The 16340-nt window shown below is 39.3% G+C and overlaps 2 protein-coding genes across 4 annotated transcripts in view; one reads left to right on the top strand and one right to left on the bottom strand.

The window, feature by feature from the left end:
• Positions 1-13194, bottom strand: part of gpr137c (G protein-coupled receptor 137c) — a 40928-nt gene extending 27734 nt beyond the window's left edge. For both annotated transcript variants that reach the window (XM_020511900.2, XM_020511901.2), the window contains exon 1: positions 12741-13194. In XM_020511900.2, coding sequence (XP_020367489.1) covers positions 12741-13094 — 354 coding nt within the window. In that variant the 5' untranslated portion in view covers positions 13095-13194. The remainder of the gene's footprint in view (positions 1-12740) is intronic.
• gnpnat1 (glucosamine-phosphate N-acetyltransferase 1) overlaps positions 1-16340 on the top strand; it is a 190989-nt gene that overhangs the window by 85232 nt on the left and 89417 nt on the right. The window lies entirely within an intron of this gene.

Here is a 16340-nt window from a genome sequence, read left to right as displayed (position 1 = left end):
CATCATCTGATGAAGGGTCTAGGCCCGAAACATCAGCCTTCCTGCTCCTCTGATGCTGCTTGGCCTGCTGTGTTCATCCAGCTCTACACCTTATTATCTCAGATTCTCCAGCATCTGCAGTTCGTACTGTCTCTGATACAGTTTGGAGCTGATCTGGCTTTCAATTGAGAATGATTGTTTGGATAAAAATAATATGCAAAGTTATATGGGGAAAAAGAAAAATCAGGAGATTGTCATTAGATAATGACATTCATTTAATGAACTGGTGCATGCATGTTGGACTGAATGGCCTCTCTATGAACTCTAACATTGTCATTCTGCAATGAGAGACGTGGAGGTCAGTTTCATGGAGTTTGATGAGAAGCTGGAGTCTTAAAACGCATAAAGGTGGATATATCCGCAGGACCTTGAACAGGTGTACCCTAGAACCCTATGGGAAGCTAGAGAGGTGTTTGCTGGCCCCCTTGCTGAGATATTTCTATTATCGATAGCAACAGGTGAAGTGCTGGAAGACTGGAAGTGGCACCATGTTAGCCAACCATCTCAGAAAGATGGTAAGGAAAAGCCAGGGAACTATAGACCAGTGAGCCTGACATCAGTCATGGGCAAGTTGGTGGAGGGAATCCTGCAGGACTTGCATGTATTTGGAAAGGCAAGGACTGATCAGGGTTGTCAACATAGCTTTGTGTGTGGGAAATTGTGCCTCACTAACTTAATTGAGTTTTTTGAAGAAGTAACGAAGAGGATTGATGACGGCAGAGTGGTGGATGTGATCTATATGGACTTCAGTAAGGCGTTCGACAAGGCTCCTCATGGTAGGCTGGTTAGCAAGGTTAGATCACGTGGAATACAGGGAGAACTAGCCATTTGGAAACAGAACTGGCTTGAAAATACAAAACAGAGGGTGGTGGTGGAGAGTTACTTTTCAGACTGGAGGCCTGTGAACAGTGGTGTGCCACAAGGATCTGTGCTGGGTCCGGTGCTTTTGGTCATTTATATAATGATCCGGATGTAAACATAGAAGGTATGGTTAGTAATTTTGCAAGTGACACTAAAATTGGAGGTGTAGTAGACAGAGAAGAAGGTTACCTCAGAGTACAATGGGATCTTGATCAGATGGGCCAATAGGCCGAGGACTGGCAGATGGAGTTTAATTTAGATAAATGTGAGGTGCTTCATTTTGCAAAGGCAAATCAGGGGCAGGACTTGTACACTTAATCGTAAGGTCCTGGAAAGTTTGCTGAACAAAGATTTTGAAGTGTAGGTTCATAGTTCCTTGAAAGTCAAGTCACGAGTAGATAGGATAGTGCAGAAGGTATTTGGTGTGCTTGCCTTTATTGGACAGTGCATTGAGTACAGGAGTTCGAGGTCATGTTATAGCAGTACAGGATATTGGTTAGGCTACTATTGGAATACTGCGTGCAATTCTGGTCATCCTGCTATAGGAAAGGATGTTGTGAAACTTGAAAGGGTTCAGAAAGGATTTACAAGGATGTTGCAAGGGTTGGAGGGTTTAAGCCATAGGAGAGGCTGAATAGGCTGGGGCTATTTGCCCTGGAACGTTGAAGGCTGAGGGGTGACCTCATAGAGGTTTATAAAATCAAGAGTGGCATGGATAGGGTAAACAGACAAGGTCTTTGCCCTGGGGTGGGGGAGTCAAAAAAAGACTAGACGGCATAGGTTTAAGGTGAGAGGGGCAAGATTTAAAAGGGACCATAGGGGCAACTTTTTCCACACAGAGGGTGATGCGTGTATGGAATGAGCTGCCAGAAGAAGTGGAGGAGGCTGGTACAATTACAACATTTAAAAGGCATCTGGACAGGTGCATGAATACAAAGGGTTTAAGAGGGATATGTGCCCAAAGCTGGCAAATGGGACTAGATTTATCTAGGATATCTGGTTGGCATGGACAAGTTGGACTGAAGTATCTCTTTCTATGCTGTACATTTCTATGACTCTTAAAGGACAGGTGCTGGGAAGGATAATACAGTCAACAGAATGAAAGGTTTCAGGGTCAAAGAGAAATAACATATTATGATTATACTTAATGAGAATGTGATTTGACATTAATTAGGGTCATTTGAGTGCTATCAGTGGAAGAAATTCCATGGAGGATATTCAAACAAGTTGTGGGAATACATTCCTGAACTTTGAAAACGTTGGCTGAAGGCAGCCTGGCAGCTTGGAAGGACAGGAGGGGTTAAGGTGAGTTGTTTTGAGAATGAGCTGATGCCTGACTTTGAGAAGGGATAGAAGAAATTAGCAGAGCAGAGGAAATAATTCACAGTCAAAACACAAGCCAGGAAAGGATGCTGGTTTCAGGGGCAAGTGAATAGGAGGTAGATTCCATAGTGAAAATTAAATCCTGCTTTTGATCTGAGGAAGACAAATTGGTATATTTTGTTCATAGTGACAGACCATGCAGAGCACCAAGAATTTGAAGTATTTCTTTATACTAAAAGCAAGAGTACAGGGACAAAATTATAATAAAAAGATGCAAAGGCAATTTTGGTTCTCTCTCAGTGGTGTTGGAATTCAAAGTGAGGAAGTGATTCATTGCAATGCAATGATCAGGCCCTGTCTGTGAGTACCGTTTTCAGATTGGGCAACACATCAAAGGAGCAATATATTGGTCTTGGAAGTCTGCAGGATAGATTCACCAGAATGATACCAAGAGGTTAAACAGAGTACAGCTTGCAATAAAGCCAGTTTATATTACATTGCTCCTTTTTAAAAAGCAGCATAGCGGCTGATCTAATTTGAGTATTTCAGATAATAAAGCGATTCAATAGGATGTATGTAGAAATTATTTCCTCCGGTATGGGACTTTAGATAATCTTAAAATTGGGGACAAAAATTAATGCAGGAGAAAGTACTTACTAGGACAATGGATAGAAGAACTCTGCAACTCACTCTGCAGAAGGCTGTGGGTGCTAACTCAATTGAATTTTCAATACTGATGAGATTTTTGGATAAGAGAAATAAAATGTGGAATGAAGGCAGATATAATAGGAAATGAGATACAGATCAGCCATGATCTAACTGAATGATAGAGCAGGCTGTTCACAAGGATAAGATGTGCTTTGAAGAAGAGGCAAAAGAGAAAGATAGATGAGACCAGGGCTAGGTTTAATGAGCAAGAGGAAATTTGAACAACTTGCTCGAGTCTTTATTGGCTGTAATTCCAGGAGGTCTTGGTATTCCTTGTGAGGAGTAGGATGGAGAGGAGCAACAAAGTGGATTTTGTGATATGATCTTAGAATCATTAAGCAGTTTTGGCAGAAGAAAAAAGCTCACTGGTGGTTAAGATAGATCTGGTGGTGATAGAATGAGAGGTGGTTATTTGATCCAATACACATTTGTCAGCTTTTTGAATTAATAATCTATTTATGGTGCCCTACCATTTCCAGTAGGGCTATAAATTTGACCCCTTGAGATTTTAACCGATTCCTTCTTAAAATTTATTGTATGTGCTTCTACTACCTTGAGGCATTGGGTTGCAATAACCTGTTGTGCAAAAAGAAATCTCAGCTTGCTGCTTGTTCTTTTGGCAATTATTTTAATAGCCATTCTCTGGTTCATGAGCCTTCTACCACTAGAAAGTTTATCCATATTTACCAGTAGGGTTCTTAACTTTGAAGACATCAGTTAAATCTTCGATTAATCTTTCCTGCTCGAGAAACCATTACTTCTCAAATCTCTCAAGTGACTGGAGTTCCAGTGGACTCGTGTCTCTACAAATCTAGCTTCGTGTGCTCGAACACTACTTTAAATTTGTATTATTTAGTTTGTTTCAGCTTCCTTCATTCCTCCTACTAAAATCAATTGCTTCACATTTCCATTTGTTGATTTGTATTGTCCACGTGTCTGCCCATTTCACCAATCAATCCTTCTGAAGTCTCTTCGTATTCTCCTCACTTTTTACAATTCCAAGTCTTACGCCAACTACAAGATTTGAAGATATGCCCTGTATATCCAATTAAGGGCTAACTTACACCTTTCAGACATAGCCAAGTCAGCACTCTCTTAATCGTTAAAGTCAGGGGTGCATGTGTGTGCGCGTATATAAGTTTGTCTCATTGCATCTTGGGAACAACCGGTATTGGAGAGTAAAAGCTTTACAGATAAGGGACAAATAATGGAAGGGAATGGCTGAAATCATTGGGAGCTGCCGATGCATCATGGAGAATGAAAGCCTAAATGGTGCCAGACATTGGAGTTTGATAGTACGTCTTGGTCACTTAAGGAATAATGGTAAAACCAAATTAGAAGTCAGCATGTTAAGACACTCACTAAAGTTGAACATTTAGGCCACTTTGGTGAAAAACAGCTATGTATTATTGGATCCACATTATCACAAAGTAGGCAAAGTAAGTGGTACTGTAGGAAGTACAAGCATATTCCCCAGTATAGGGATACATCAAATCTGTAATTGGGGATTAACATTTTAAAAAAAAATCTTAGTTCTCTCCCACATAGAAGATGGAGATAGGTTTGGTAAGAGATGCATATGGTGAACAAAGATAAAAGGAGGTAAGCAGAGGTAGTTGTGTCGCAGAGATAAAAGAAAAGCAGTATCACAAGAGGTAATAAGGCCAAGAACATGGATATGGATAGGAGTGTTGTTATTTGCCAGAAGGTTTTCTCCCCTCCCTTTTTCGCCCCTTTTGCAGGAAAATATTTGGGGAGGGCAGGATCAGTGAAATCAAAGAAGATGGTAAAAGACAATGATTGGATATCGTGATATAATGCTTATTTGCCGAACTGGTATTCCAAAGGCTAAATACAAGCTCAAATTCTATCAGTTTTAAAATTTCTGGAAATAAACAGCTAGTTTCAGTAAGTGATCACAGGTGTGTCAAAGAACCTAAATGATTCACATATGTTCCTTTGTTAAGGACTTTCTATATGTGACTGTAGGCCCAAATTAAGAGTAAGCAATTAGATATCCTTTGAAGTGGTCTAGCAAACCATCTAGTTGTATCAAATTTGTACCAGTGGTTCAAGAAGAATGCATACTGCCGCTTAGGGCCACTGGGGATTGACAAATGTTCATCTTTCCAGCAACATTCTCATTTACAAAAGGAAAACCAGTAAAATTGGTAAATGAGACACATTGGTGTCTGATTCTGTGCCCAATTCACAATTGAGGTCTAGATGTGACCTGTACATTAATGTCCAAATATTACTGGATTCTTTTTAAAAAAAAAATTGTTTCCCTTCTGTGTCTAGCAAAATTGTCAGGAAGAAGCCTTGTCCTGTGCAGATGCTGAAGGAGGATAAACAGTGAAATAGAAGGGAGCTTAGTAAAGCATTTTAAAGCAGGTCAAAGGTTTGGTTGCTTGAAGTGCAATAAGGTACAAGAGAAGTTCAGAATAGGCTGAGGTGTGATCTTTCAATATCGAACATCAATTCCTACATGTGCTTCTGCCATACTTCTGCATCAACCTCCTCCCAACAACCATCATGCCCATGTAGTGCTTTAATATATTACATCACCCTAAGATGTTTTTATGCTCTAGCATAATCTACTCTGCTATTTAAATTGTATGCTTTGCAACGTAATGAACAAATATTATAGGAAGTGATTTTTAAAAATGACAGTTTGAGGATGGGTTATATCTTCACTTGAAGGTGAGTTAGTAATTTACAAACCAAAGCCAATCTAGTTAAATATCCTTCATCAGTCTCAAGTTGGCTTCACATTTGTTAAAAGGCTTTACAGCTACTGTCCCTATAGGATGGAGCTGAGCAGCAGGCATAATAAGGACAGACAAGTCAAATAAAGCTTGACCTTCACATTTGAAAATCACAACGATGTTTCAAACTCCATTAACATCACAGAGCAACTAATGCATGAAATACATTTGGTTCACACAGGTATTATAGAAAGGTTTCGGTATTTTTATCTACTACTTAATTACACATGGAACTTTAAACATTTCTGGCAAGGAAAGAGTCAGGTTCAATTTATTACCCTCCAAAAACAAAAACCAGTCTCAACACTTATCAATCAGCTTATATATATATAATGACCAGCAATTTAGACAGAGGACATGGACCACAGACACCAATGGAATGCTATTTAATTTTCTCAAGGTAGCAAAAGCAAGGATTAGGGATGAGATAAAGGGTCTAGAAGGAATTATATACTTGCTCCCAACTTTGTCGCTATCTTTATGGTGAAGCACTAATTGGATACCCTTGCTGGTTCAAGAGAAGTGAAAATCTCACATGAATCTCAAAGCCATCATTCACAGAACAATTTGACCTTTCATTTACAATAATCTAGATTTTGCTTAAAACTGCATTTGAGATGGCCGACTTGAGTGTATGATTGTCTTAAAACACATTTGGATTAGATATATCTGTCAAACTAAGAAGCAATAATATTTTGGGAAAAAAACATCAGAATTTAATGATTCTAAGTTATCACACAGTGAGCTGAAAATTCTTTTCAATAACTTTTTGCTGAGTCAAAAGCAACAGGACTCCTCTGATTAGGATGATTTTCTCAGGAATCAAACACCAAGAGAAAGATCTCATGCGTCATCAAGGAATACATACTTCCTTTTAATTATAAAGGTCTCTGTTTAGTTTTTAATGGGAGCATTTCATTATTACAGCCCACTAATCAATAACCCAGCACAGCTCCAAATCATTTCTTTGTTCTCACCTCATTTTTCAGTCCTCCCAAGTTTCAATTCCCAATCTGGCCAAGGTCACCACGAAGGTCCAGTCTTCTCAACTTTGTCCCTCACCTGAGATGTGGTGACCTTTGAATTAAACTCACCAACTGTTGTCTTTCTTTAATGAGAGCGCAGCCCAATGGTTCTCCGGGACTTCACTTTTACCCATTACTCCCAAGGGCAATAAAGTGAGGGTTTAATTGGTCTCAACAAATTAAGGCTGGAAGTGTGATTTAGCACATGAAAGTCATCTTTACATTATATCACACTACATGCATGAGACTGTCAACAATGTCTCTAAATCATACCCTGTGACTCATCATTCAACTAACATCAAATCCTTCAGATGAGACATTTTATAACCAAAAAGGACAAAATTGTACCAAATGGATATTTATTTCTGTTCATGGGATCCAAGGAGTATAAAATGTACAACTGTCATTGCATTGCAAAATAACAATGCCAAATTCTGAAGAAATTTGAGAAAATAATACAAGTTTCTCCCTGCTTATCCCCTCTTCGATTCACCAAATATACTATTTAATTCCGTAAAGACAATATTTCTGTTATGTTTTATTAAAAAAATGCAGTCAGAGTTTTTTGTCCAAGGACAACATCTACCCAATGCCAGAAAGTAACTTCCTTTTAATGTAGCCAGCCAGTTGTTTATTTCTAATAATTATTCTTGGCTTAATTATCCTTATGCAATTATCCTAGTGCTTAATTACACACTCTATACCATTCTACACTAATTTCCCAACGAAATTAGACTATGACTAAAACAGTTTAAATCATGCAGCTGGTTAGGATAAACAATGTAAACTCTGAACCCATGTCATTTATTAAGATCAATAACCTGTCGTACTTGTGACTGTGCTAAACATCAATTACTTTTGCCACCATTTTTGGAAACAGAATTCAAATTTGACTTGTGCATTAATCACATCTGCAGCTTTTCAAATGTGAGGGTATAATAGTGGTTACAAAACTGAACTAATAATCCAGAGACAAGGGCTCATATTCCATTACATTGGCAAGGGTTAGGGAATTTCAATTCCATTCATTAAGTAAGTCAGGAATAAAAAGCTAGGTGATAATTCAATTACCATAGTGTTTTAAAAAATACCTTTAGTAAAGAAAATCTGTTTACACCTGGTCTGTCCTAGCCTTCCATATGACTGAGACCCAAAACTCCAATTGTCCTCTAAAATGGCCTCATTCATATTTGCTCTGCCTGAAGGCTGTCCTTGGCTCATTTTCTGCTTATGTTTCATCCCAAGCCATTTCCTTAGCTTTTTTTCCAAGTTACAGTTTGCCATTGCTTTCTACTCAGCAGCAAGCCAAGGAGGAAATCCTATGTCTACCTCAGTTGCGATGGGAATTGAATATGCATGATTGCTGGCTTTTAGGATAATGCCAGCAATCTAGCAAACTCAACTAACTAGGTTGAGTTCGGATTTCTGATTGTCTTGTTTATTTCACCCTCCAAAATAAAAGCAAGAATGTTTGAAATACCTACAGCATCAGGCAAGTTTGTGTACATTTACTGTAACATCACACATGCCTTACAAGCTTGTATTAAGGGTCTTTTTTTTGGCAGTGTAATCAAAGAACATCAGTTTAAAACATTATCTCTACGTCTCTCCACTGACTTGAAGCCAAAGTGTGGAGTGCCAGAATGGTAGTTACCAAAGCTATTCCCACTGAAAACTGCCATCACCTCAATTTTTTTTTACATAAACTCAGTTATGGAATGTGGGCTCAGCTAGCTGGGCCAGCCATTTTTAGTGTCTGTCCCTAGTTGCCCTTGAGAAGGTTGTGGTGTTGAGCTGCCTTCTCGAACCACCGCAGTCCATGTGCTGTACGTTGACCCACAGTGGGATTAGGGAGAGAATTCCAGGATATTGATCCAGCGATAATGGAGAAACAGGAATATATCTCTAAGTCAGGATAACAAGTGGCTTGGAGGGGCACTTGCAGGTGTTCTCATGTATGTTTCTACTGCCCTGGTCCTTCGAGATGGCAGTGATAGAGTTTATGGAACAGTAGTCTTGGTGAACTTCTGTCTCGTAGATAGTACATACTACTGCTTTTGAGAATTGGAGGGAGTGGAGGCTTGTGGATGTGGTGTCAATCAAGTGAACTGCTTTGCCCTGGATAGTGTGGAGCTGCACTCATCCAATAAAGTCAACAGCGTTCCGTCACACTCCTAACCTTGTGCCTTGTAGATGATGGACAGGGTCTGGGGAGTCAGGAGGGGAGTTATTTGCTGTAGTATTCCTAGCCTCTGACCTACTTGTAGACACTATATTTGTATGGCTAGTCCAGTTGAGTTTTCTGGTCAGTGGTGACTCCAGGACATTGACAGTGGGGGAATTCAGTGATGTGGATATCATTGAATGTCAAGGGACAATGATTAGATTCTCTCTTGTTGGATATGGTCATTGTATGGCACGAATATTACTTGCCACTTTTCAACCCAAACCTGGATATTGTCCAAGTGTGGCTGCATCTGGACATGAACTGCTTCAGTATCTAAACAAACAGTCACAAATTGTGCATCGTTGAGCACCATCAACAGCAAATATCTCCACGTCGGACCTTATGATGGTGGGAAGATCACTGATGCAGCTGAAGATGGTTGGGCCTAGGACTGCTGAGGCAGGGGGCAGCTGAGAGATTGGGGGTTGGGGTGTTGGCAGGGAGGGTTATAAAAGCTGGTGGGAGCCACCTATTCAATGCTCTGAGTTTTAAAGATCTACATTTCTACTGGTAATTTTGAGGTCAGCTCATAAAGAACATTCAGCCATACCCAGTGTTAAAACTGCAAGGGGTCTTTCAGTTGTTAATATGTGGCTCACAGTTCCTGAGCACAAAATCTTGTTTCAAGACCCACTGGGACCCATGACCCAGCCTCAAGCTTATGTTGAATGTCTCAGGCCTACTTTATTTATAATCTATATTATATTATCTGTAACCTCTATTATGCATTGCAGTTAATTCACACTGCAAATGGTTTAATTTAAACTTTTAAAGGACTGTACATCAAAAGCTAATTTCTCTTATCCTGCAATATTAGTAGAAAATCCAAAGACAGATCATAGAAGGTCTCATTTAGCCAAAATGTCTCAGCTACACAGACAAGGATCTCATACACCATTCATTTTGAAGATCACTTCATATAGCTGCATGCGTTAGTGTTATAAATGCTCTAATGTGCTTCTGTATGAGAAAGATCAGGAAGTAGCATTAAGTTCTGGGGGCAAGCTAATGTATTGGTGATTTAAAACTTGATCAAAACATTTGTTTTTAAACAAAAATGAATGGGGTATTACGGTTTATAGAGGAAGTTAAACATTCAGGAAACAGCTTTAGATCAACTGGAAAATGATTAGCAATGCAGTTTATATGTAATGTTTGATCTTGCTTATGATAACAATGAATACCCTTTATATTTCAGTTATTACACAGGTCTACTTGATGGCATTTCAATTTGGAAATGGAAGGAGATTTAAAAGATATTTTGGGAGCTTTAAAGTTAGGGTAAATGAGGGGTCATGTGACTCATTCAAGTGTCCAATGAGAAGCCTGGGTGGTTTCTTAGTTGAGACCAAGGAAATTTGGAGTGTTTTGTTGGGAATAAGGTGCAAATTATTTAAACTTAGAATCAATGGTAGCTGAGTTTAACATAAATACCCATGAGTCTCCACATGTCCAAGAAAGGTGTTGTAGATATCTGCTCATAAACAAATTATATTTTTACTTCTAAGATGAAAGGCAGTTGTGATTAGGGATAGCTAGTTACCATTTCCACCTAGCTAGAAGGTTAATGTTTTCTATTGGATTAGTAAAGAGAGACGAGGAAACCATTGGGAGGTCAGGTTACAGGCTTCTACGCAAATTAATGACTATCACATAGACAGCAGATGTTGATGTGATTAGCAGAGAGGAATGCTTGTTTGCTTGGCAAACTGCCCCAGCTGCGCACAGTGACATATCCTGTATCTTTCTACAGATGCTGGAAGGTTTCTTCTGGAATGGCCAGCAGAAAGAGTTATCTGAACATTTACGAAATTCTCAGAAAACCAAGGAAGTGCTTGGAATGACTGTTCAAAGTTATTGCTTGGCAAAACAGATAACATAATCGGTTGGAAGCTGGGAACAACAGAGTTGTAATTCTAGGGAGAGTGCAATGCGTAATAAGTATACAAGCTCTTATGGTACAAGTAGTAGTGTCCCTACCTTTGAACCAGGAGATCTGAGGTTTAAGTCCCATCTGCTCCATATGTCTGTGATTATAAATCGCTGAACAGGTGGATTAGAAACACTCAAGGGAATGTCACTTTCTGTAACTTAAAGTACGAAAGTGCTTAGTCAAGAAGCGGAGGCAGCCGCAGTGTCATTGGACTTGTAATTCAAAGGCTCAAACTAATGCTTTGGAGATGTAGGTTCAAATCCTATCCAGCCAACTGGTGGAATTTAAATGAATAAAACTGGAACATAAAACTATTGCAGTCATGGTGCCATGAAACTGTAATAGACTGTTATAAAAAACTATTTGGTTCACCAATGTCATTCAGGGCATGAAATTTGCCATCATTATCTGGGGTGACAGCTACATGTTTGACTGTTAGGTGAAATGGTCTAGCAAACCATTCAGACAGCAACTAGGGATGGGTACTCAATACAAACCTTGGGCAGTGATGTCCACATCCAAAGAAAGAACAAAAATGTGTTTCTGTTTTAAGTTATTTATTTTAAAAACTGTTGAAAATATGAAACAAACTGCAATATTGTTTTTTTCAGGTAGTAACTGAAAGATTATATTTCTTTTTAAACATTTTAGCCTGTCAGAGGTGGCAGAACTCAGTAACACTTAGGTAGCTGCTTGGTGTATTCTTTACAAGTTACAGGAAATACTCCTAAAAACTTACCTTTGCAGTTCTGCATAATTCACAGATTTTAAATCTGTGCATGAATCATTAACATTTTGTTTTTCAACTGGCTACAGTGGAAGTTTGAAGTTAGAACAGATCGAGAGGGGTCATGGCCAGGTAAGAATATCCTAACCCAGAGGTGGATCACCTCATTGGGTCAATTTTTCTGCTAAGTTTACTGTTCAGAACAAGCAAAGGTGTGTTTCTTTACAATGGTATATTTGTATTTTAGATAACAAACTTCAAGTTCAAAAAACGAATTTCAATTAATGTTACGTGTCCTACAGAAACATTGCTAATGCTGAGTAAGCAAGGAATTAAAATTCGAGTTTTGAAATACGTTCATCGTTGCATAAGAACTGACAGTCCTCAACAATTTGATAACTACAGAAAGACTGATTCTGATAACATCTTTGTAATGCGGCTTCTTTCAATAAATCATTAAGAAAGAAGTTTAAATAACTGGAAACTGTAACTTTTTAGTCACGAAATGGCACAATTTGTCAGTTACATTAGGTGAGAACAAAAAATGTCAGATTACTGACAAATGCATTGCATTGAGTAAGAGATTTTCAGCAACTATTGCAATGGCAGAATCTGTCACTGGCAACAGAATTTCAGAATAGGGATGTTTAAAAACGTTTACCTGACAATAAACAGCGGAGCTCGGTACTGAAAGGCAGCGGGCAGTCAAACCAGTGAACGTCATAATTGATATTTATTTAAAATCAGAATGACACGCTTCCCCATGTTACTTGTTTCTTTGAAACCAACTGTTCGCTTAGAATATTACCCGGTCAAGGTAAGCCTTCCAACTATATATCGCTTCTCTCCCTCGAACCTAAGCATTTACTATTTTAGTGACAAACAATATGAGCTGGGAAATCGATACACCAAGAAGATGCATGTTGCAAACCGACTTGCATCTCAGAATTATTCGGGTTGTGATTGGGATACATAGCGTCGAAAGAACAAAGACAGTTTCCTAAATGTCGGCACGATGAATCTGCAGTCTCTTGCAAACGCAATTGTGTTATTATCCATCAAGAATAAGCAAAATCAGCATGAAAACGAATCTGTTTTTACTCTTTTGTCTCCTTCTCTAAACACTTACCTGTGCAAAATAAAGATTTAGTAGACACAGCGTGAAGAACTGCAAACACACAGGGAAACAATACAGCAGCCAGTAAGGCAAAGGCTCCAACTGGTTGGCCTGAACACAATTTTTGAAGTAAAAAGAAAAGAGCGTAGTCCTCAGGCCCGCCCAGAACAGACACAGAAACAAAAACACCGTCTGGTAACTGAAGCGCTTGTGCTTGTAGTGCAAGACCAGCCAGAGCTGCAGGTAAACAAAGAGGAAAAGCAGAGAGTATAGAGCGGTGTAAACCACAGTCAAGCCCAGCTCCACTGAGGGGGGCACTGCAGTCTGGATCGGCTTATCTGGAGCCACGGAACTCTGCGGAGACATGTTTTCGAGTTATCCGGAGCCAGGCTATCCTTATTACTGCAGTGACCCCACTCCCTCAATCTCCATCCATCCAGCCACTGCCTCCGCTCCTTCAACAACACGAAACAACAAGCCAGCGACCCGCCCCGCCCTCTCCGGACATTCATTGGTGGATCCCCGCCAGCTCTCACTGTCACTCATGCGGACAGCGAACGGGATTGGGCGGAGGGCGGGGCCTGAAGCAGGAGCATGCGTGTTTAGAAAACACCGCCGTTACCGGAAGAGGCTTTGTGTTTGACTGACATTATTATTAGCCAATAGGACGTTGCATCGTGAAATGGCAATGAATGCACCAATCAGTGAGAGCTTGAGGCGGGGATTCGGCTATGGAACTCTCCGAGCTGCACGTTCCGAGGTGAGGTCTCACAATGGGAATGAGGGTGAGGGGCTTGCACACAATGAATGCATTTTATTTTCTTCTATTGCTGGGATTTTCTTGAATTCATTGACAATAATCTTCATGGTGTTCAAAAGTAAACACAATTATATGCAATAGTTATAGCTGAATTTGCCTTTTAAGGAAGCCCATAAAGAAAGTCGCATCTATATTATTTACAGGTAAAACATGAATCACCAAACCCTATACTCGGGGCTGAAGAACCACTTCAAGAGTTGAATATCTCAATTGAAATAGATCAGAAATGATGTTGCATTGTTTTAAATCGTGAAGGGATTAGACAGAATAGGTAGGAGGAGCCTGGTTTGTATGTTTGGAAGGTCTTGATTACAATAACAGCTGTAAAATGAAATGTAAGCTGGCGAATGTTTTTGATACAGAATAATGAGGCTGTGGAATGCGCTACGATGGGACCTGAGACCTTCGAGTTGCAACATGAATGAGTGTTTAGCTGGGCGGTTGAAAGAAAGTAAGACATGGGAACAAGGCAGGTATAAAGGATTCGAATGCTTCCAGTTCTGCGGAAGGGTCACCGTTCGAAACGTTAACTGTTTTTTTCTTCACAGATGCTGCCAGACCTGCTGAGTTTTTCCAGCAACTTCTGGGTTTTTGTTCCGAATGCTTCCTGTGTACAGGTTTAACAACAACATGGCTGGTTGGCTGAATAGCCTGTTTTCATATTGTAATTTCCACATACATGTTAAAGCAGATAAAATACTGGGGAAAACAATAGTCAATTAACACTGAAAAAGGGCTAAAACAAATTCAGGCAGAAATGATTAACATAATCTGAAATGTTAAATAGCAAAACCTTTACTTGAATCCTGGTCATTCTTTTAAATATAGCTCTCGGTTTTGACCAATCAAGTGCAGGGGAAAGTAGCTTAGAGTTAGGTAGGGCTGCATGAAACATGATGAGGGCTTCAATTCTGTTTCTCTATCCCTTTCCAATCTTAACTCCCAACAATATGTGAGAAGCTTAACAGTTGGTCACTCTGATTGAGACCATCTATTTAATTGTATGTGATGTTCCCCACACTTTTTTTTCTTTCCCTTACTCAACAGTTCAAACCCTACTAGGTTTTTGCTCATCTTAGTTGTAAACTTGTATTTTTTCTATTTCATCTCCTGCTCTTTCCAAGCTCACTTTATAAATGAAACTTATCTCCCTTCTTCTTTGAGTTCCATCCCACTAACCCAATGATTACCCAGTCTTCTTTCTAGCTTGCTGGTACTGCAAAAAGTTCCCACTCCCCAGGTATTTCAAAATTGCCTGCATCATCCTCATTCTCAAAATACCTATCATTGACCCCTCTCTCATTGCAAGCTACCACCTGAGCTCCAATTTTTCTTCCTCCTGCAAAGTCTTTGAATGTATTTTTGTCTTTCAGAAAATGCTGATCTTGTAACTTTGCTGAATCTCTCTAATCAGGCTGACATCACTGCAGCATCATCTAAATGGCTTAATGAAAATCACAAATGACATCCTTTGTGATTATGCAGAGCATTATCCTTATACTTTTTTGACCATTTGAAACACATTGGCATTGTCTTCCATCCCTGCCTCCTTGACACCGATTACATCTCCTAGTCTGGTCACACGCTCTTAAATTGAGCCATATTGTTCAAACCTCAACATGCAATTTGACACTATTTCATATCTGCTTCATCATGAAAACTTGTTCCACTTCCATTCCGTCTTTTGTTTCTGCTGCTATCTTAGTTTCTGCTAGGACAGTCTTCTGTGTGTCTATCAGCTTCAGACTTCATTATTGTATTGCTTTATAGGAAGACCTCCCTATGCTCCATGAATTTTAGCTCTTCTAAAGCTCTCCTGCCTATATTCTATTACTTAATATTAACACTCACCCATCACTCCTCCAAAGCCTCCGATTTAATATTAACATCTCTTCCTACTTAGGTAACATGCTTCTGTCCTGCAAAACCTGTACTCCAACACTACTCCTCTGAATCTGCCCTTTGTGAATCCCATCCCAGCTCCCTACCTAGTCTACACTTCAGTTCGGAATTCCCTGCTTAAACTCATAGTCTGTCCATTTCCTCCTCCTGCTTTAATGTCTTCCTTTGAAAACCCATCTCTCGTGGGATGTCATATACTTCCATTTTCCTAACATGGAAGAAAGCTATCTGCCCGTATTTTTATTTAGTTACAGACACTGAATGCGTTCCAGTTGATTTTCAATGGTGACAATGAAGATTAAAAATTGAAACCCTACCAGCCTGATTTAACTTAACTAATATTGCAAGTTCATATATCCCTTTTGATTCTCAGTAATAGATTTTCATTTTCTTTCAAAGCATTACTGTGGTAAAATGTGTTTTTAAAAGTGGTAGTTATATTAAAAAAAAATTTCACTGATCTTCTAACGAGGAAAATGAACTTTATTTTAAAAAAAGTTGACATTTTCTAATTTTTGCTAAGATGTGATATAGAATCAGTTTAATTGTGGAGGAAGTTTGAAAATAATTTGTGGATATTCAGAATAGTAAACTCTTAAAAGAGTAGATTTGTTAGTTACTTCACCTGACGAAGGAGCAGCCCTCCAAAAGCTTGTGATTTCAAATAAACTGCTCAAGAATAACCTGGTGTCGTGTGACTTCTGACTTAGTCCACCCCAGTCCAACACTTGCTGCTGCACACCATGGTTCCCTTAGAATGAGAGGACTAGTTTTTATGTAACTTCTGTGTGCCGGATGCATTGGAGCTATTTTAACTTATAATGTGTTTATTAATGTGTGGAACTGGCAACATTATGAAGCATTATAGGGAAATGAATGTTATTTTTGGA

Source organism: Rhincodon typus, chromosome 8, assembly GCF_021869965.1.
Source record: "Rhincodon typus isolate 14 chromosome 8, sRhiTyp1.1, whole genome shotgun sequence".
NCBI lineage: Eukaryota > Metazoa > Chordata > Chondrichthyes > Orectolobiformes > Rhincodontidae > Rhincodon > Rhincodon typus.
The sequence above is the reverse complement of the archived record's forward strand: the minus strand, read 5'-3'. Positions and strand labels throughout refer to the sequence as shown.